We start from the raw sequence: 22,133 nt of genomic DNA on the forward strand, positions 1-22,133 counted from the left end.
TAACTGTGTTGGGTACAAATTTACTTTGAAGCACCTACATGCTTACATCTTAATCATTAAATTGGAAATCCCACATAAATAAGGAAAAAATAGTTTTTTTCAAACAAAAGAAAGAACTTAAATCGTTTTAGGTAAAATGGATACACTGCTAACAATTGTTTCTAATTTGGCTAAATGAGTTGAGATCTAGAGCTCTTGCTATACTCTACCATAACCACAATACAGAATTGATATGTTTCATGTCACACCAATTATTTTTTGTTTTCCTGAAAGAGGGGTTGTCAATGTGTGTTTCAAATAAAAAGCCTTAAAGTCCACTGCTGTATTTGATCCTATTTGTCCTCAAGTCCATGCATCCATTGTTCCAGTCCTGCTGCTACTCTGGTGCCAAACTAATTTGCTCAAGGTCTACACCAGCAGAGCCATATGAACTCCAGGACGCCCAAAAGCTGCTCTGAAAAGGCTGGTGCACAGAAATGAAACCAACAACCACAGGGTCACACGTCACAGCCCAGATCTTCGTGGCTATATTGGTTCAATACATTTTTAGTAAAGTGATTTTCCTACCAATAACACATTGCACTGTTGAACAGCAGAAAGCCTTCTACCTGCGTTTCTGCTATTGAACTCATTTATATAATGTTTCACCAGTTTGCATTAACAATAGTGAACCATTCTGCAATGGCGCATTCACCTCTTAATTTTTATTATTATTACTCTGGATTGTGCTCTTCTACATCCGGTAGTTCCTGTTGCCTGTGTTCCCTCGGCTGGAATTCTTCGAATGTGCCTCCTAGAACAGAGAAGAAAGAATGGGTTCATTAATCTTCCTCGGTACTAAAAAAAAACACTTGTATAAATAAACAGCATTACTATTGGAAACATGTTTTTTTAAGTTCAGTTCAAGAGTCTTTTAGTAGTGATTTCATATTTTTGCTTTTAAATGCCCATCTGCATGAAGTGGATAGTGTATACCTTGAATAAAGCTAAACGCTTAGTCCATGAGACAAATAGTGATGGAAGGTAAAACTGATAAAAGTGCTGTGTATTGAAATAGCATCAATAACTAAACACACTTAATAATACATTTTAGATATTCTGAAAGAAACAATGAATTTAATAACAAACATTACAAATAGAAGTATTTTTCAATGTCTGTATTAATATACAAACTCTGCTGCTAGAAAGAATTCTGTGTTGGGATCAGGGGAAGCTAGGCTTTCCCTTAAAGCCTGAATGCACCAACCTGTTTTGATTGTTCTGAGTCAGCAAACAATAAACAGTGTGAATGCATTGAACTTTACTCTTCATCTGTAATATACCCATTTGTTAACCTAAGAAATACCTTTTCCTTAAATCTCATGCTGAATCATGCATACCTACAGGTATGGGCAAAATTTTTGCATCACCTTATTTTTGCTTCATAAAGTTGAATGAAACCTGTTGAATAATGTTAAGTTAGTATATTGAATTACATACTGTTTTGTAGTTTTTCATATACTTAATGTAAAAATTTAACATTTCGAAATGTAACATGAAATACTGTACTACTATTATGGCTTCCTCTAGACTTTTACAACATCATATATATCATTAGTGTGGAATCGGTTATAACTTTTTTTTTTTTTTTAATTATTTTATTTATTTATTTTTAATTAGGCCTATGTCTCAATCCTAAAATTCCGGGTTACGCAAAACTTTTGGCCATAGCTGTGCAGAAGGAAACATTCAAACTTCCATTTCCTAATAATTGCCCATACTTTATTGCATAAAATATCATAAATTGCATAAAATATCATATATTGCATAAAAGCATAACATGCAGCACTGAATGAAGGGTCATCACACTTGAAAACACATACCTTGCAAGATGGCTGGCTATTACCAGATATGGGTTTCTGTAAACAGATTAAAAATATATATTTCTTATAAACCTTATACTTCCATCTCTCAGCAATAGAGATGCACAAATACAATATTTTAGAAAGACTGGTAGTATTGCATTAAGTAGAAATCCAAGCGCAATCAAAGAAAACAAAACACAACTTAAGTGTGAAGTAGTTTGAGCCATGAAAACCCTCCTTTTTGTACATTTCTATTCTGTGACAATTCTTCCATAAGCAACTGAAATCTGAACCCCAGTTCCAAGGTCCTAGATTACAATACAAGTAGAGCATCCTACCCCAGCTAAACCCCCAAAACAGACAGAGAATCCTTGAAAAAAAGATTATAGCAGATCTATTTTGTATATTTATTCAATATCTAAATAGGGTTTCATTGGAAACTGGCAGGCTCTTTCAATAAAGCACCCTAAAATGGAAAGAGCAATATCAGATTGGCTCTGCCCTACCTTTTGTGCTTTCGGCATATTGGTGTGGCGCTGGGCACGTACAGAGCGTGAGGATTTGGCTGGCTTAACAGGTGCGCAGTACATCTCCAGCCGCCTCAGGTCACAGCTCTGGAAGCAGCACTCGTTCACGATGCCCCTGTGGTGTGGCCGCCTTGTGCTGGCCCCATAGCCTGTTGGTTTGTCTGTGGAGTACAGTGAAATGGGTTTTACTAGCACACACTGCATCACAGCCACTAAGGCCTTAACATTGTCTTCTGTAAAACTGCAGCTGATGTTCCCTTTAGATCATTTGACATTTTTTTGTTAGAGAGTAGCTAGCGCCTAGGTGTTATCACTTTCCAAGTTTGTGTATTTGTTCATTGTATTTATCTGGGACAAATACAATTATAACAGAGTCACTTACATGACACAAGATGCATTGCATTTTCAATGTAGCCAGTAGTCTAGTTTCCATTGACAGACCCTGGGCAGACTGTGATGACAACTGTAATAAATCTCCATATTATTTCTATAGTTTAGAGTAGAAGTAACCTCCTATTGAATATTTGATTAAAAATACATACAGCATTAAAGTCATACAGTGGCTGTGACACATCAACAACAATGGAGATGTTTTGTTTAACCTGTATCTAGAGAAACACTTATCCAACTGTAAGGAAACTTGCTGAAGACATAGTTTAGGGGTATTTAGAGGCACAGACAGATCAATGTTTTACTTTTTCATCAGAATGATAGCTTTAATTTTGTATTCACAGCTGTGGATGTATATTACTGGCCAGCTTGCTTTACTCCAGTACAGGTCCTTTAGTCCCAGTCACATATATGCCATCCCTGTAGCTGCTCCTTTTCACTGAAATTATGTCTCCAGCTTTCCCCTTTTAGCCATTGCCAAGGAACCAGGCAACTTGGCTGGAGACTTGATAGGAACACTCAATTCTTTGTTAATAGAACAAAAAACATAGAATTAAGACAAAGTAAAAATCTACTGCACATTGGATCATTGTTATGGAGGTTGTGATCTGAATAACCCTTTGCTGACCTTTTGGGGCAATTCTTACTACTGATAATCCTATCAGTTTCTAGTCCCTTCCGACAACTGGTGTTCACAGAGTCTTTTATTTCACATTAAATTTGTACAGAATCTGCACAGCAGTGCAATCTTAATGGTTTCTTAATTGTGTGTCACTTTAAATGAAGAGAAATCAGGTGTGTAGTGAGCGATCTGGTAATTTTTTAATTTTTTTATCAAAGCCCCTTTAAAAAGGTATCCAATCTGACCACAAGTTGTGTGGTTTCATGGAATGCATTCACCCATGCTATTACAAAGATCCTGGCTTGGTGAGCCATGTAGAAAAGAATGGCTGTTCAGAATTAGCATACGGGTGGCATACGGCTATTGCAGTCGGTGCCAGTCTGAAAAGAGAATTTGCTTACTTCTTTGGTATTCAGTTCCAGTTTGAACCTAAATGTAAGATATAGCTAAACAGACATTTGTCACTGTGCATATATATATATATATATATATATATATATATATATATATATATATATATATATATATATATATATATATATATATATATATATATATGCACACACACACACACACACACACACACATATATATACATACACACACTACCGGTCAAAAGTTTTAGAACACCTCCATTTTTCCAGTTATTGAAATTTACGCAGTTTAATGTCTCAATGTACTCTGAAATTAAAGCATAGAATAAATAAACAATTGGAGATAGAAATCATGGAATCGTTTTGTTTAACAAAATGTAATCTAAATTTGACTCAAAGTAGCCACCTTTTGCAGATATAACAGCTGAACACACTTGTGGCATTCTTTCTACAATGGAAATCAAATATTGTTTGGAAAGTTCTTCCCAACACTGTTGCAGAAGTTCCCACAAATGTGTTGCACTTGTAGGTTGCTTTGCTTTCACCCTTCTGTCCAGTTCATCCCAAACCAGCTTGATGGGGTTTAAGTCTGGAGACTGTGCTGGCCATTCCATGATTTGAAGCCTACCGTCTTGTTCTTTTCTTCCAAGGTAGTTCTGACATAGCCTGGAGGTATGTTTTGGGTCATTGTCTTGCTGTAGGTTGAAACCCTGACCAACTAGGCGTATACCAGAGGGTATTGCATGGTGCTGCAAAATGCTGTGGTTTTGGTTCAGGGTGCCACTCACCCTGCAAGTCGCCGACTCTGGATCCAGCAAAAGAGCCCCAGACCATCATGCTTCCTCCTCCATGTTTGACAGTCAGTGTCACACACCGAGGAACCATCCTTTCACCTACTCGACGGCGTACAAAAACCCATGCGTGATGAACCGAAGATTTCAAATTTTGATTCATCGGTCCATACCTGTCAAACCTGTAGCTCGGAAGTCTTCTCTTCACAGTTGAAACTGAGACTTGCTTACTTCACCCAGTGTTAAGCTGTGCTTGAAGCTGTTGTCCTGTGAGCCGCCTATCACACAAGCTGTTGACTCTCAGAAGCCTGTCTTCTGATTCTGTTGTGGCTTTGGGTCTGCCAAACCTCTTCCTGTCAGTTTCCAAGTGCCTTTTGATGATGTAGGAAACTGTACTCACTGACACCTTGGCTTTCTTTGCAATTTCTCTAAAGGAAAGACCTACACTTTTAAGAGTCGTAATGGTCTGTCTGTCTTCCTTTAATTACCTTTTTCTCACCATTATGATAGCAATATACTGCTTCCTGCAGTACAATACTGTCCAAATAATGCTTAAGAGGGTGTAGTAACACAATCTGTTCCAACACTGCTTTTATACAGACAGAGGGTTTGTAAGTTAAACAAAAGTTGGGACACCTGTAGGAATTGTTGGCAGCAACTTTCAAGGCTTAATTTACTTCCATTACTGCAGAACAGCTGTAAGTTAAGCCATTACTTGTTCCCTGAAAAAGGCCTTTTTGTATAACTCTGAAATGTACATTACTTTTCAGTTTTTGGTAACCTAAACTTTTTTTTAACCTCTGGCAGTTTACCGCTTACCTTTGTACCATTTCAGGTTATTCACTGGACTTGAACTGCTTAAATTTCAATAAAAACTGGAAAAATGGGGGTGTTCTAACACTTCTGACTGGCAGTGTGTGATATATATATATATATATATATATATATATATCATATATTATATATATATATATATATAATATATATATATATATATATATATATAGGAATGTACATTAATGTACTTATAAGTGTTTCATGTGGAAATTCACTGCTATTAAAGCTTCCTCCAGCTTACTTGCCTTAAGTTGTTTGTCCATCTAAACCAAGTACTTGTTTTTGCCATGATGTTTATTTATTTTACTGTAGGTGTTAGATAGTATGTGTTAAAATATCACATGACTTACAATAGTGCCATCTATCATCTATGCCTAGAACAAATGATTGTATATTTTACTATGAAGGGGGGGGGGTGGTGGATCTGATATTGCAGGCTGTCTGTCAATGAAAAAAAAAAATTGGTAGTCTTAAGTGGTCGTTATAAGCAAATTTGACAGTGTTGTCGAATCTAAACCTTTACCTGTTTAAACCCATAAAGTCAGAACATCAGCATCCTAAAAGACATATTTTGCGAGAATATCTTGACACAAATCAAGGCAATTGTTATCTGTCCCTCAAACTCATATCCACTGTTTTTCAAAACAACTTATAATTCTGCCGAACAAGCAGCTGTTGTCAAGAAAATAATCAGCTAAAACAGATTTGAAAATGTCGTATTAGGAAGGTTTAATTCCTCTGATCTCTGTAAACAAAGGTTAGTGTCTTTAACGGAATTGACTTGTTGCCATGTGTGACACGCAGCTCCAAGGCATTTCTCATTATGACTTTTCATTCTTAAATCCTTGTCATTACAATTGTCTAATCCTGTCTGTTCATGTACAGGAGCCTGGATTATTCTGTGTTGATTGTCGCTTATATTTGTAAACTGTTGGAAATGCTGTTTCTGTCTGAAAGAATCTTTGTGTATACATGAGGATATACTGTTTGAGCAGAACAAACCAAAGATAATGACAAAACAAAGAGATGGGCCAATGTTATTTATTTAAATGGTACATTTATAAAAAAAAAAAAAAGAAGGAATACAAAAAGATCCAATCAAGCTGTTCACTCGTACTGCTCGTGTATGATATGGATAAGTATATATTAAATTAGACAAACAAATGACCAGGAATACATCAGCAAATTAAATTTCACAATGATAGGTGTATAATATTTATCAAATTGCATAACATTAAGATATGAAACAATAGGACATGCCAAAAATGTAAGAAATACTGCCTTCATCCTTCCCATACAAAATTATCCATCAAGCTGCCAGCACCGTTGGTTGTTTTTAAAATGTTATTGTCGTCATCTGCAAGGATAGACAAAGAGCATCCAAATATGTAATAAGCCTGCATAAGATCCATTACAATTCAATTCAGCCACATCTTTTATGGATCAGACTCTCCCCTCCCTAGTTGCTGTGACCCTTCCTCATCATAAATCTTTTGTCTCAAACAAGTCAAAGGAGATTCAAAGAATGAACTCCCCCCGGTGGTTGCTGAACATTAAGTTTCATTAAGTTTGAGTAACAGCTATTAGCCAAATCAACCGGGGGCAAGAACTCAGGCATAAACAGGTCACCACAGCACAATGTAAAGATGTCTCAATCCACGGTTCAGCTCTCAACTTGGCACCAATGAGACCACTATTGAAAAACCTTAAACCCAGACCACTAGATTTAGTTTTTGGGAGGGGAGTGACAGCTGGTGGCTGACAGCTACGTCACTGACCTAGACTTAAGGGCTATGCACACCGGGAGCGAAGCGAACGACACGAGTACAGCACGAGTAAATAAATAAACTGCAACTGTAGCTAGTCATGAAAAGAACATACTGTCTGCTTTTGCTCCTTTTGTGGAGACAAAAGAAAAGTTAAAACTAAGAAATTGAACTAATTAGCGTGCTAAGGAGGCTGTGCAAAGTGTGCTTCGTTCACACCTTCCTCCAGGAGTTTTCCTGTGACAAGATGGAAACCTGTCTGGATAGTGTAGAGAAGGAATGGAAAGCATTTCTGGAAGGCCCAGGGTGACATCTGTAAAGTAAGGGTGCCCTGTCATGGGAGGCATCCTAACTGAGTAACACACTAATACAACTGGGAAATGATTGCATATATTCTCTGGGACCAACACAGTGCTCAAGAAGGTGAGCACCTTGCCAGCATAGCACAATTTACAGGTCTGGGTCTGAATCCACTGCTGGAAAGTCATTGTTCCTGCCAATAAAATCCCATTGTTGGCAGAAGAAATGCTTTGCTGTACAGATTATGATGTTGTGGGTTTTTTTGTTTTTTTATGCTGTCAAGGTCTGAGAAGATAGGTAAATGACAATTCTACCTGGAACTATTTTCCTAAGCATAATACCTGGGATGTAATTGTGTTGTCCTCTGCAAAGCTGTGCTCCTAGTTTACTGTATCACATCTAGGCTACACTTTGTTTTTATAGGCCCATAGGCCCGAGTTTATACTGCTGTTGGGGCTATGAAAGAGCTATAGACCTGAAAGTAAACTCTGTTCTTATAGACATGGATTTTGAAATAAACTGGATTTCTTCCAGCTCTGGAACAGATGGCTTGTTGTGCAGCTTGGCTATTCCAGTTCTTCTTACATATTACGCAGGGTGATCCACAGACACAGCTTTGTCAGTAAAAGCCATAATTACAGGCTATGTCATGTTTTTTTTTTTTTTGTTGTTTCAAGGTTTACAAGCAGTCATGGCGAACAAGGACACAAACTAGAGTGTTGTTCACATATGCAATCTCAAATATTAAATCTCAGACAAGACTGCCAATAGTATTGAATTGTGATCAGCTGCGCTGGCTTTGTGATGTTGAAATCGTATAACTGATTTCACTTTGATATTCAAACCCAAGCCTCCAGAAGTGGAAGTTATGAAAAGCTATTGAGTTATCCACTTTAGCACAGGTTAACCACCCCCAGCACAGGTGCACCACTGTACTTGCTTTGACTTCGTTTGGGTGAGATTAGAGAAAAACAACTTATGGTGAGGGTGGTTCACCCAGTACAATGTTAAGGTATTGACCATTCTATTACTACGTATGTTCTCAGCCTGCTAACTTTTCATATTTGAAACCAGAAATGTTAGATTTTGAAAATGTGACTTGTATAATGTACAGAGGGCTACATGTTCTATTTATATGTGCACTGAAGTAACTTGGTATTGACAGTCATATAGTGGACAAACAGACAAGTGCAGTACTCTGGAAGTCTGCAGTTGATAGACAAAGAGAAGGATTTTTCATTAAATGAACTAAACAATTAATCACAAGCTTTCACGACCTCAAAAGGGTCTCTTCTACAGGTGAAAGTAGTAAAGAGAGATAGATGTTTACATTCAAAGGTGGCATCAGAACTTTAACAAAAACAGCTCATTTTGAATAACTACAATTCCTAAGTAACACATGTTCATTGATAAATGAAATGGTAGCCGTATTAGTCCAGAGGTGACAGACAAAGAGAAGGAGATGTGGTACCTTTTATTGGACTAACTAAACCAAAATTAATAACAAGCTTTCAAGATCTCAAAGGTCTCTTCTTCAGGTGAAAGTAGGAAATAGACCTTTGAGGTCTTCAAAGCTTGTGATTAATTTTAGTTTAGTTAGTCCAATAAAAGGTATCACATCTCCTTATCTTTATCTAAGTAACAAATGGAAAACATAAATCACAATTGTAAAAACCACACTTATTCAACTCTTGTACCACAAAAATATTAAGGTGGTTGTAATGACATGATCATAACATTGTAGCTCCCAAGCATGTACTGTATACCTCAACCATGCCATAGCCCAAAGGCAAAACAGGAAAAGACAGAAATAGTTTTGTTCAAGATGATACATTGTCTAATCGTTAAAAAGGTAGCTGTCCTGTTAACCCCAAAAACAAATGAACAAAAACACACAGTACCTTTTCCATATGCTTGTGCACACACTCAAGCGGGCTCTCCACACAGCAGCCTCAAACAAACTGTCTGCACTTCTTAAATCCCCTGCACCTGGTTCTAATTTACAAATACCTCCAGGTGCAGGGGATAATTAACAATAAAAAACAATTAACAGTACAATTTTGCACATTTTTTTTTAAGTAGGAAAAATCCGACCCTCCCCTGCCTTATATACTATATATATATATATATATATATATATATATATATATATATATATATATATATATATATATATATATATATATATATATATAATATCTATCTATCTATCTATAGATAGATAGATAGATAGTTTATCTCTCTCTCTCTGTGTGTTTTTTGCAACTTTGGATTGGAGGCTTGGCCTCTAGACAGGGGAGAGAGAGAGACGGATGGGCCAGACCTAGAAAGTTTTCCCTCTGGAGTTGAGGCTAGCCCGAATGGCCTCCGGCCCCCTGAAAACACAGAGTCCTCTGATTTCTTGGGAGAGTCGTTACAGGCGTTAGCTCATGACTGGGACCCAGTTATGACCCTCAGAATGACGGAAAGGCTCGTACGAAGCCTTGACGTAAGGAGGAAAAGAAAATCTGAAAAACAGAAATAATTGCTATTTATGGGACTCGAGCACTAAGAGTATGAGGGCCATGACCTAGGAGGATAAAGCAGGAAGTAAGACAGAGCCTTCTTTCTTGAGGTAAGATATAGTACATGAGCTGTGAAAGAATATTGTAGCCAGTGGTCCCTTCTGACCACACAAAGCACCTGTGGAGTTACTGGAACTCCAGATCAGGGAAGTGACTCACTATCGCCCCAAAAGATGGACCACTGGCTCCCCGCTGAACCCACACCTGTGAAGATAAACAAAGACCACATGCCAGTGTATAACATAAAAGTAAGAAGAGACAGACAATGACAAACAAATAACTAAAAATAGATGGTTAGTGGAACAAGCTATGTGTCGGCCATCGACTCGGCAGAGAGGAAAACAACCTTTCTATTAGGGAAAACCTCTGGTGGTCCTGCGGAGAGGGCGCCCCCACTCCGGGCATGCTAATTATAGACTGGTGTGCTGCAGTGATATTGGATGGCAGCACTTGGATGTATCCTGAAGGAGTGTGTGGTGTACAATAGGGGAGAAGACCTGCTCTGGTGACGAGAGCGGAGAGGTGGGAAGAGGAAAGAGGTATGAAGAGTCCAGGTTGATTACGAAGAATTCTAGTTGGGTTGCTGGGCAGATGGTTTAATCTTCATAGAGTGGGATGCGAAAGTCATCTTCCAAATATATCCCGAACAGGTGGTGGAGGGAATGATGAATGAATGGGCATGACTTTAAAGCGTCTGAAATATCCAGGTGCCGTTGCATGCTGCCGTAGCCTGCTGCTTTAATGGATATAATAGCTCTCTCTCTCTCTCTCTCTCTCTCTCTCTCTCTCTCTCTCTCTCTCTCTCTCTCTCTCTCTCATATACAGGCAAAAAAGCAAAACGCAAGAGAAAGAGCTGAGCTGTGACTGGTTTTAAATAGGGAGTCAATGATGACAGGCAGGTGAAATTAGGAAGGGACGAAGCCCTGGCTCATGCACCCCAAACTCCATTAAAGTTAATATATATATTTTGTCTACGACTGCACGAAGGTACTAATTAAATTGTGACCATAAAGTAGTTTAGCTATCCTAAATGCCTGTTTAAAATGTTTCATTTTATGTCAGAGAAGTATAATATTATTTTACATGCTAAAAGAAATCTCACATTACATGTGAGCCTGTTCTGATGTTTTTATGTGACAGGACACATCCTGTTTAAACATTAGGAAGAAATGGAACTATCAAATTATGTTTTGGAGTAGTTTTTTTTCTTCTTTTCTTCAAGCAGTACATTTATATTGTTCTGTATAAATCTGGCCCTGAAACATATGTGAGGTTATAATCAAAAAAGTGTATTTCCTCAGTCTGACTGCTGGAAGTATATAAGATCACAAGCATCCTGTGAGAACTCAGGAGTTGATTAGGGCATTATTCAAAGGAAAAAAAGTTCAACTTTTCAATCCACCATAATGAAATTCTGGCAATATACACTGAGAAAACTTCTGCGGGAAGCTTTCTGGACTCCTATTGCTTACTCTGATTTCCCCTTTCTGCATGAATCCGGGATAAGGTGGCAACAAAGGTTCCAATGTATTGCTGTTTTGTATTTTTCCATGATTATTATTGCCTGGTTCTCTAAAATCCCCACCCCCAAAAACATTTTTAATTAGAAATGGTGGTAAATACCTAGCAGGAGAATCATACATCTGTTACAGCATTCTGATACAATAACCTATGGAAAGCCACAGGACAGAGAGCAGTGGCTCAATGGGCTGACTGGGATGTGACACCTTTCACCAGTACTCTCTAATGAAGTCAGTTAGAACTGATTCTAAAATTCAACACAGATGTTGCTAGGAGGCCTAAGTGTGAACATGGGTGAGTAGAGTTGCACACAGTGCACTACACAAAAGCAATCTTTATAGAAGAGTTTAATTCTAGTTATTATACAGCATTAGACTTTGCATCTGAACCCAGTTCAGGACATGGAGACTGAATCACACTTTCACTTCCTTAACAGAATGGTTCCTCTAGGGTCGGATTGTAGCACACTGGCAATGCACACACTGCAGCTTCCCACACTTTATCAGCTCTGTAGCTGCTCTGTAGGTCTCTAGTGCCTTTAACCCATCAGCTTTAACAAACACTAAAACACTTGCATGAAAGTTTTCAACTCAAGGCTTGCACTCATTTAATTCCAGTATCTTAAAAGAAACAATATTTTTCTCTTAGCCACAAAACACCAGCACCGGTGCTTGTTAAGTAACTCATCAATGCCTGGAGGTCTCAATAAAATTGCTTTTTTAGTCCAAATTTGTGTGGTCTCTCTCAGATGTATGCACTGGATTTGCAATTCCCAAAGCTAATCAAATACTGAACTGCAAATAATTATGTCAAGGCATATACATAGGAACATGCAACATAATGGCCAATAAAGTGCCATCACTCAAGAATTTTTCTTGGTATTTAAGGTTCAGTGAAAATGTAAGTAAGTAAGCAGCAGGTGCGGTCAAATGCTCCTTTATGTGCCTATTTTTCTATCCACTGTAAAAGTAGACGAACCATTAACATGCATAATCTGAGTGTTTCAAAAATAAAATGACAAATTGCAGGTTTTTGGGTTGGCAAATCTGCTATTAGTGCTTCTACTCGAATTTTGAGCTTTTGCCCAGGATTGAGATAAAGAGGAACAGCACGAATAGTCTAGTCGTCTTTATTTGGCCCAACACTGAAACAAGAGAGGCCAGATAATATTAACTGTGAATTAACTTTAAGTGCTGTGCCTTGGAAAGTGTGGTATTGGAAGGTGCCGGATGCTTGTCAACTGTGGCAGACTGCCTAAAGCATACACTGCTGATCACATACACTGCTGGTCACGTACACTGCTGGTCACGTACATTGCTGGTCACATACACTGCTGGTCACATACATTGCTGGTCACATACACTGCTGGTCACATACATTGCTGGTCACATACACTGCTGGTCACATACACTGCTGGTCACATACACTGCTGGTCACATACACTGCTGGTCACATACACTGCTGGTCACATACACTGCTGGTCACATACACTGCTGGTCACATACACTGCTGGTCACATACACTGCTGGTCACATACACTGCTGGTCACATACACTGCTGGTCACATACACTGCTGGTCACATACACTGCTGGTCACATACACTGCTGGTCACATACACTGCTGGTCACATACACTGCTGGTCACATACACTGCTGGTCACATACACTGCTGATCACATACACTGCTGGTCACATACACTGCTGGTCACATAAACTGCTGGTCACATACACTGCTGGTCACATACATTGCTGGCCACATACACTGTTGTACTGTTTAGGGAGGGAGATTTATTCATCTGAATTTCAAATGTTGGTCTGGCACGGCGGATTTTAATGGAAAATATGTGACCCAAATCTTAGAATCAGTAAAGATTTTTCTTAAACTTTCTTTTACAAAGAAAAAAAAAAAAAAATATGCACTATTGACTACCATTTCCATCTCCTTTCTACAAGATACAAAACATAAGCCAATGCCACAAATAATACAACTTACCTTAATCAGGATCTAAAACATGCCATGCCATACACAGTAAAACAGACAAACCAAGATGACATTTTGATGAAACTGGCGTGTTACTGACTGCACTGTAAGGAAACGTTGCACTATTCCAATGCTCTACCTATTTTCGTACTGACTCTATCTTACTGGCTTTGGGTAATAACAAGTATAACTTCTTCCTCACAATTTCTTCATCATTTTAATAATAATAATAATTTGCTCACATTGGCAATGCACACACTGCAGCTTCCCACACTTTATCAGCTCTGTATCTGCTCTGTAGGTCTCTAGTGCCTTTAACCCAACAAATATGTGTAGCAGGGCAGAGGCTAGCAGTGAACCAGCAACCACACACAAAGCTTCTAACTTTATCTCACCTGCAGGTGTCAGAATCTCACACTACACATGCTGCAGGCATCATGCGCTTTATCATCACTTTGCTACATTAATGAGGTCCAGCTGCACATGAAGAGAATCTAAAGCTTAAATGGACTTCAACAGCATCAAAAGTTAAGACACAGTATGAAAAAGCTACAGAAATAAGATACTGTATATTACTATATATATTGTTATTCTGATGCTTTTAAGAGGCTTGGCTATTCAGACCCTGGATTACAATTCAGCAAAGAAAATCAATCAGAAAGCCATTAAACATGGGAAAAATGATAAGCATAACACAACAATCAAAAGTAAACTTACTGAAATAGAAGCCTCTCTCCCCGCACACAAACTGAAGAGTGTCCACAAGCTCAGCTCCGCACAGAGTCTCCGAGCCGGCTGCAGCTGCCTGAGTCAGGCACACAACACACAGGAGCAAGTAGAGCACATGGGTACAGGACAAACAGCACATCTTAAACTGCAACCAATAAGAAAGGGAGATCAGCCTTTTATAGCACACCACCAAAGCTTTGTAGTGTGCAACATACTGTCTTTTTATCATTATCTGTATACTGGATTTGTCAACCTATCAAGCCAACTGGATCCGTCTGTCAATATAGTTTATAAACTTTGAATGAATATGTGTACAGATAAACAGATGATAAAGTCTTTCATATCAACTTTTTAATACCCCAAAATATGAAACTGCTCCCAACCCCAAACTATTAAATTATATGTAGTGGAGAAAAGTCATACACAACTCCACGGGAAAAACATTTGTTATTACAACTGACAGACAACGCATCTTCTTTGAAACTGGCCAAACATTAGGCTTTATGGCATTTCGAGTGTTTTGTCACAGCTGTGATGTGTTTATTATCCTTAAAACTTGAAATGCATGCATTATTATTCTCTTTATTTTATTATTCTCTAAATGGCAAAATTATTAAAGGACCATTAGCTGAAAATGTCTCCACCTTTTCCATCACCACCAACCTCTGGCATCAGTTGCAAAAAATCAGAAGAGCAATAAAGAGATGGAAAGCCAAATACATAACTATATGAAAAATATCAACTTTGCGTGAGTGAAAATAATACCTAAGTAAATACATATATGCAGGTTACTTTATATGATCAAATTAGCATTTTATAAGTTCAATAATTTGATAAATGCAAAATATAAATTTTTGCTGAACTAATTATGTTTTTTTATTATTATTTTTATTATTACTCCATACTTATTCTCACAGCAATATTTGATTTGTATCTGCAAATGGTGGCTAACTTCTGTTTCCAGGGGGGGGGGGGGGGGGGAATCTGGAATATAAACTTTGTGACATAAGAAAGCAATCACGGAAGGTCCACAGCACCAAACTACTCATAATCTGATGAACGGCGGTCTTGCATGCTTAAATGTGAGCTACATGGATGGAAAGTTGCAAACTTGCCAAACCCATGAGCAGCAGCCAGGGAATCTCGACTGGCCAAATTTACATAATAAAGAAAATGTACACTAGCGCCCGCCTACATCAGTGTTATAAATTGGAACTTCAACCAGCTTTGCAAAGGGCATCTGGGGTAAAAAAAAAAAAAAAAAAAAAAAAAAAAAAACACGTTTCCTTTTTTGTTTAAAAGTTAATGTATTATTTGTCATTTATGCACTGTCAGCTATTTCATGTTAAACCATGCAGTGCTAGATACACAACTAAGCGATTCTTAATTCATTATCTCAGAAACGTAGTTCACTAGGCAGTGGTGCAGACGGCAACGTCAAAACTCACATTTGAAATACAAGATAAAATGCTTGTGCATATAAATAATTTGCTACATGAAGTAAAATCTCAATTTATAATATGCATATCACTCACTTTTTTATGCTTGCGATATAAATGCACATAATTACTGATTTTAACTTTATTTATGTATGCCAGTCAAACAATAACACAACTATTGTAAAAATAATAAAACAAGTATTGTCATGCAGTTAACTTTTGCACATATTGTATAATTTTAAAGCCCCATTAAAATGACAGTAACTGTATTTACACACTAGGAATTGTTGTTTCTCGACTTTGTACACAATCAACCTTTTTTCACAAACAAAAAAGATTTGAAAGCACATCAAAAAATTAAATAATAATAATAATAATAATAATAATAATAATAATAATAATAATAATAATAATAATAATAATAAAACGTTAACAGGTCAGAGACAGCAAACTGTCGTGTTACCTTGAAGACATCACACAAGTGCCACTGATGGAAGAGTGAATGCCTGCTGGACATCCCCATGGAACCTTAAACTACAAAGAGCAGCAAAATAAATGTGTTTGAAGTCATTACAAAAAAAAATAAAAAATTCAACGCGAAATAGGATGAGATGTGGCGAGCAATGTCACATTTCAATATTCAGACTTCGTTGCATTGCGCAGGCTCTTCTACTCTGGTTTTCGTAGAGGGAAGCGAGATTTAGCAAACAGAAGAGGGATTTAGAGAAAATCCTCACATTTATCTACATTACACAGACATTTTCGACAGGAAACAGCTGGGGGAACATTTGCTTTCTCCTCTGGCAAAGTTATTCATTAAGGAGTTTTGGGCACAATTACAAATAACGTCATAGCGCATTTCTAAGATGGGATTGAATTTTGATCTCGTAAAAGACTAATCTTAGTGAGCTCAAGGTAAAGCACTGCTCCTCCGCAATTACTTATTGTCGGGTAAGGTTTGCCAGCGCGGGCTACGAATAACTATTGCATTTTTTATATTAGATCACAGAAAAAGAATGTAACACGTTTAAAAACTGTTTAACAAACAATCCCTTAAAGCTCGAATTGGTTTCTTTGAACTTTGAAAACCCTTGAAGGCAGGTTTATAAAACTGAGCTAAAGAAATACAGTTAACAAAAAATAAACAAATAATAAATAAAGAATTTCCCTCCAAAATTCTTATAAATCTGTAACTTGCTTTTCTTAGTCAATCATTTTAAGCAGTTACTATTTTAACATAAATAAATAATTAATAACATACACTATGTTTGCTATTATAGGTGTGATCACATCACAACAACTAAATACATATGACATCTTAAGAGCATTGCATGCTAATCTCACATCCAAAAGCTGTGTATTATACTTCAGTTATTGCTGTAGAAAAGGGAAAATAGTTGCTGAGTAAGGATTTTAATTAAAATCCTGACAACACTTGTTTTTTTCTTTAGGCGTTGCTAGGGCTCAATAACACTAGGCTTTGAAGTTTTGCAAGTCAGGTCAAGATGACCTACAGTCAGGAAGAGGCTGCACAAGCACATTCTCTTCAATGGCTTCTTGCCATCTTTTCAGTGAGTGTCAGGCTGTGTTCTTGTTTCAACTTTTTCTAACCAGATGAACTTCTTACCTCACAACTACTCTACAGGTTGTATGCTTTCTATGTGTGGGTCAAGACTCTCAGAAGTCATTTTTTTGTACTGATCAGCATGTGATAAAAGAGTATCATGTGGTAAGTTTTGAATCACCTCATTTGTTCTGTGCTAGCTCTAGGCACAGGAGAGTAGAACAACATTATCTCACATTAGCACTGAGTGCATGCCATCACAGACTAAAGAGCATGGTATATTAATTTAAGTTGTTCCTGTTGTATGGGGCAGTATGTACCCAAATATTGTTTTGGGTTTTTTTCAGTTAGGGGAGGGGTGAGGTTGGCAAGTCCAACATCCATAGATGGCATTAAAAAAACTAACCTTTACACCTGGATTACAATTCTTTCTTTGATCACCTGCACCTGCACACTATTAACCACTTTGCCACAAACTACATAATTAAAATATTCTATCCTATATATATATATACCTATATATATATATATATATATTTATATTATTATAGTTATTTATTGTGCCTTCCATTATTAAGTACTGAGATTATTCAAGTCTTTAATTAACTCTAAGTAATTAACTTTAATTAACCCTAGTTTAAAAAAAAAAAAAAGATTATGTTAGCCTGCATTGATGTTGCCACTTCTTGACAACACAATATGTGTATGTATATATATATATATATATATATATATATATATATATATATATATATATATATATATATATATATATACTTATATCTATATTGCATTGTGATTTAATTGGTTTTCTAATGGAGCATTCTTTTTTGCCAAAACTGTCAGAGGTGCGGCTGTTGGAATTTGTTTGGGAGATGATTTCCATGTAAATGGTGCTTGAAGCAGAGAGGATTTCTCACCATCATATGTATGCATCAGAGGAGCTGCAGAAACAGGGGATCAGTGTTTATCTGCTCATGGTCTGCTAGTTTTGTTGCATCACTACCGTGTTCAGATTTCCTAGCCAGCTGCGGGTGATGAACTGTGAAGTCAAGACCTTCTGATAAAAAGTGGCCAACACGTAGGGGACTTGCTCTTAGCTACAGTACTGCACGAGGCTCATATATATTTTAGACAGCCCTTGTTTTGAACTCTTATCATCATCATCTAGAATGAAGTTGAAATGAACAGGAGCAGCATTTCCATGCTATCTAGATGCACAAACTAACTGAAATAGAAGTAGCGCATACGGACATAAAATATGGGATCAGTCCATAGTTAGAAATACAGACGTCAGCACTTTTTTTTAAATGCAGGATTCTTGAAATCCTCTAACAAAATGTACGTTATCGTTTAATTCCGAATGAAATATTAAACAAGTGTATGATCAGGCACATATATGTGTGTACGTGTGTGTGTGTGTGTGTGTCTGTGTGTGTGTGTGTGTGTGTGTGTGTGTGTGTGTGTGTGTGTGTGTGTGTGTGTGTGTGTGTGTGTGTGAACAAAGAAAGGTGAACATCAATCTTCTGTCTTGTGTATTTTCATAAGTGATATCCTCTTTGGATATCATTTAAACCTCAACAGAAATACATATACTGGTACATTCAAAGCCACTAGATTCCATCATAAGGTTAGCAGACCTAACAACCAGACCTTATACTGTGGTTTTCAGTCTGAATGTTTATTGTAACTGAATAACAAAAGGTGCCATATGGATAAAATGCTTATTCCCCAGCTGTTACTGGGGAGAGTATGATGTGATGTTGTAAAGCCTCCATGCTTTAGAATGACAGGAGGCAGAGATTGATGGTGTAGGGGCAAGGTAACATTGTATTTCATCTCTCTCTCTTTCTTTCTCTTTCTCTCTCTCTCTCACTCGCTCTTTCTCTCTTTATACACTGTAGATGTAAAAGCAACATGATCTGTAACAATATCCCTCATTAGCAGTTGTATCTCAAGACATTAGTACAGCTGCTCCACTTTACACTTTTATTCTTTTGTCAGTATAAGACTTTTTGCTGCTATAGCTTTTCAGAGAGATGTGTGAGTTATGTTTGAGATTGAGATTCTTGGTTGAACTCCCTTGACCAGGAAAAGGCTGCTTCATTTTTTTGTTGTCAAATTTGAAACAGGAAGTAGACTGAGGAAATGTAATTAAGAAATTCTGTCAACTATCATTTGTTAATAATAATATAACTTTATATTAATATAGCACAAAATCACAGGGCAAGGTGCACTGACTGCAGCAGTCTTTAGCAACAGTCCTTATATAGTGTTTTTAGTTACCAGAGCAACGTTGTAATGGGGGAAGTGTGAACTTCGTTCCTTTGTTAATTTGTGATGACAAATAACTCTTGCTTGATATAAGGTAAAGCTCACTGTTCAAAATGAACAGTATTCAAAAAATGTCTGCACCCTGGTAAAATATTTTCATTACATAAAAACTGTATTGTTTGTATTTGGTGTGCTAAAAAAAAAACCATTAAAATAAATTCAGTGTATACCAAACTGCTTCACGGAAGTATAAAGGAAATTCCAAAGATAGCAGAAATGATTAAATCCAGAAGTGAACATTAAGAAAGTGCTGGTTTCGTCAACACATGCAATCTGTTGCCCATTAACAGTTCTGAGTGTTTGTGTGTGTTCTATAAAAAGTCTGTTGGACTGTCTTGTGTAACAGATGGTTTTATAATTAAATTAATTCAAACAGCATTTCTCTAAATTAAATTAAGAAATTCTTCTGTTAGATGGAATAAAGATCATATGCAAAATGAGAAAAGGTGGTGTGTTTGTCCTTATACGAGAGCACACAATTGATGTGGTCTCACTGTCTTTTACTTTATAGAGGCTTTATACCATTATTGGTATGTCTGAATTACTACCTGTATTTCACCAGTACTATTGTACTGTGTTGCCCTTAAACAACCAACCTTTCGTTTAATGTCCAGCACCATTTAACTTTCCCCTTCTCAACTTTTAATATCTAGTATTATTTCTTAGCTTTGTAACATCTCCAAAGGGACCCCACTATAGATCATCCCACTCCTTCATTTTGGTCTGCAGGTCCCACTGTTTTTGTGCTTGACACAGAGCATCTCTTTCAGATGAAATGTTGAACCCTCTCATTCAGTTTTCCAACACTTTCAGTAAAGTACCAGTTGGACAGCACAGCCTGAGGAGTTCCAGTAGACAAGCATTTTGGGGTGCCTTCATCAGTGCAATACAAGTTTTCTCTCTCCTCCCAGCAGCAGAAACATCAGTGACTTCAATAATAATATTAACATGCAGGAAAAATGTGTGCTATTGCATTCTGAGGCTGTACACATTAAATGTTACATCTTTAACTCCCCAGCTGATGAGAAAGAGAAGCAGAACTAAACAAGTTTTGTCTTGAATATTCTGTTGGATTAAACAGGGTAAACTGAATAGCTGAACAGTGAATGGAACAGATAGGATAGCGGACATCTTAGAAATCAATAGTTAGATAGCAGAATAGCAGAACTGTAATAGTCATTTTATAGTACCATCTTGTGGCTCATATTGGAATAACAACTAATTGTGGATGAACTTTCAGTATACATTAAATAGTGTGGAACTGTCCTATGTCTAAAATAAATGTGTTGTGAGTTAGAAAAGTTAATTTTCTATTTTAAAACTGTCAAGATTACCATTTTTTCCCCCAATACAGCAGATGCATCAATACACACATTTCATTAAAAAAAAGTCAAAAACACTAGCGATAAGACTGAGAAGAAACTAAATCAATCGCAGTAAACAAAAGATTAGGCCAATATCAGGGTGCACACACTGAGGACAAGCCCTATCTGTTAGATTTATGATTCAGTGTTTGAAAGCGCTGTAATGATGAAAACTTCACGGTGGTAAACATGAAAGCAGCCTAAAGAGTGCCATCTACTGGCAGAAACTTTGCAAGGCAACTGCTTGTAATGTCAATGAGTACTTTGGCATGCCATACCACCTGTTGTTTTATATTATAAATATTGTTCTTTCCATTGTACTTTTTGCTGTTAAGCTTCAGTTCATCTATATGGAAATGTTGGAAGACCAACATGGTAGGTTTTTGGTTTTGACTAAAACAAGTTCAACATTTTCTTTTTTAGGGTTATTGTATGTTTCCCAGTTCTAGGTTGCTGTTCTCTGCATATCAGGTAGCATTGAATAGTCAACTACTCAGCTAGAAAACTGGTACTTCAGTTTCAAAGCAACAGCAGCAATATAGTAATGCCAATGTTTAAGAGCTTGTTTAGGAAAGTAGTTCATTCGTTCATGTGGCTCCCTCCTGGTGCCTGACGATTCAGTTCAATACTATGACTAAGAGAAAGTTCTGGGTTAGGGTGAAGGATACACTCATAGGAGGTACTCATTTATTGCATTCTACATGGTTTTTATGACAGGACTGACCACTGAAGAAACAGTATTAAATATCATATTTTTTTAAATCCCCCAAATCAACAGTAAATTACTTTTTTCGTAATTGCTCTATAAATTGGATTATCGTTTACAAAATACTATTTTTTTTATTTATTATTTTTTAACTGGGATGTGCCGAACATTCAAAATTGGCCTACACGTTCTTTGGTAATACTTATGAGAAAACAATGTACAACAGTCAAACATTATTACTTTTTTGAATTCCAAACACTATGCATTTTTATATCAGCCAGACAGGACTTCCTCTGTGAGAAAGGATCCTATAAGACAGTTTTGAGTATTCATTTAATAAGGTTGTTGGGAAACTTTATTATTAAGTTTAAGTAAGACAATACTTCTCTGTTTTCTCATAATAGTATTACCTTTGAAAAATAAAAGAGAAATTCAAATATCCAGTCATCGGGTGGTACCACAGCTATTTTAAAATAGCAG

At 37.0% G+C, this 22,133-nt stretch overlaps 1 protein-coding gene across 1 annotated transcript; it reads right to left on the reverse strand.

Moving 5' to 3' along the window:
* Positions 1-16,557, reverse strand: igf1 (insulin-like growth factor 1). Its single transcript, XM_041255102.1, has 5 exons — positions 16,149-16,557; positions 14,235-14,391; positions 2,351-2,532; positions 1,863-1,898; positions 1-793 (listed from the first exon to the last, which is right to left on the reverse strand). The coding sequence occupies exons 1-5, from the start codon at positions 16,206-16,208 to the stop codon at positions 734-736; spliced, it is 495 nt and encodes a 164-aa protein (XP_041111036.1). The 5' UTR covers positions 16,209-16,557; the 3' UTR covers positions 1-733.
* Positions 16,558-22,133: the final 5,576 nt, after the last annotated feature.

Source organism: Polyodon spathula, chromosome 7 (genome assembly GCF_017654505.1).
Source record: "Polyodon spathula isolate WHYD16114869_AA chromosome 7, ASM1765450v1, whole genome shotgun sequence".
NCBI classification, from domain to species: Eukaryota; Metazoa; Chordata; class Actinopteri; order Acipenseriformes; family Polyodontidae; genus Polyodon; species Polyodon spathula.

Coding starts and splice junctions, on each gene's coding strand:
- igf1 (XM_041255102.1), bottom strand. CDS start 16,208: ATGGGGATGTCCAGCAGGCATTCACTCTTCCATCAGTGGCACTTGTGT. Junction 14,392..16,148: donor ACTTGTGTGATGTCTTCAAG/GTAACACGACAG, acceptor TATTGGTTGCAG/TTTAAGATGTGCTGTTTGTC. Junction 794..1,862: donor ATAGCCAGCCATCTTGCAAG/GTATGTGTTTTC, acceptor TCTCTGTTCTAG/GAGGCACATTCGAAGAATTC.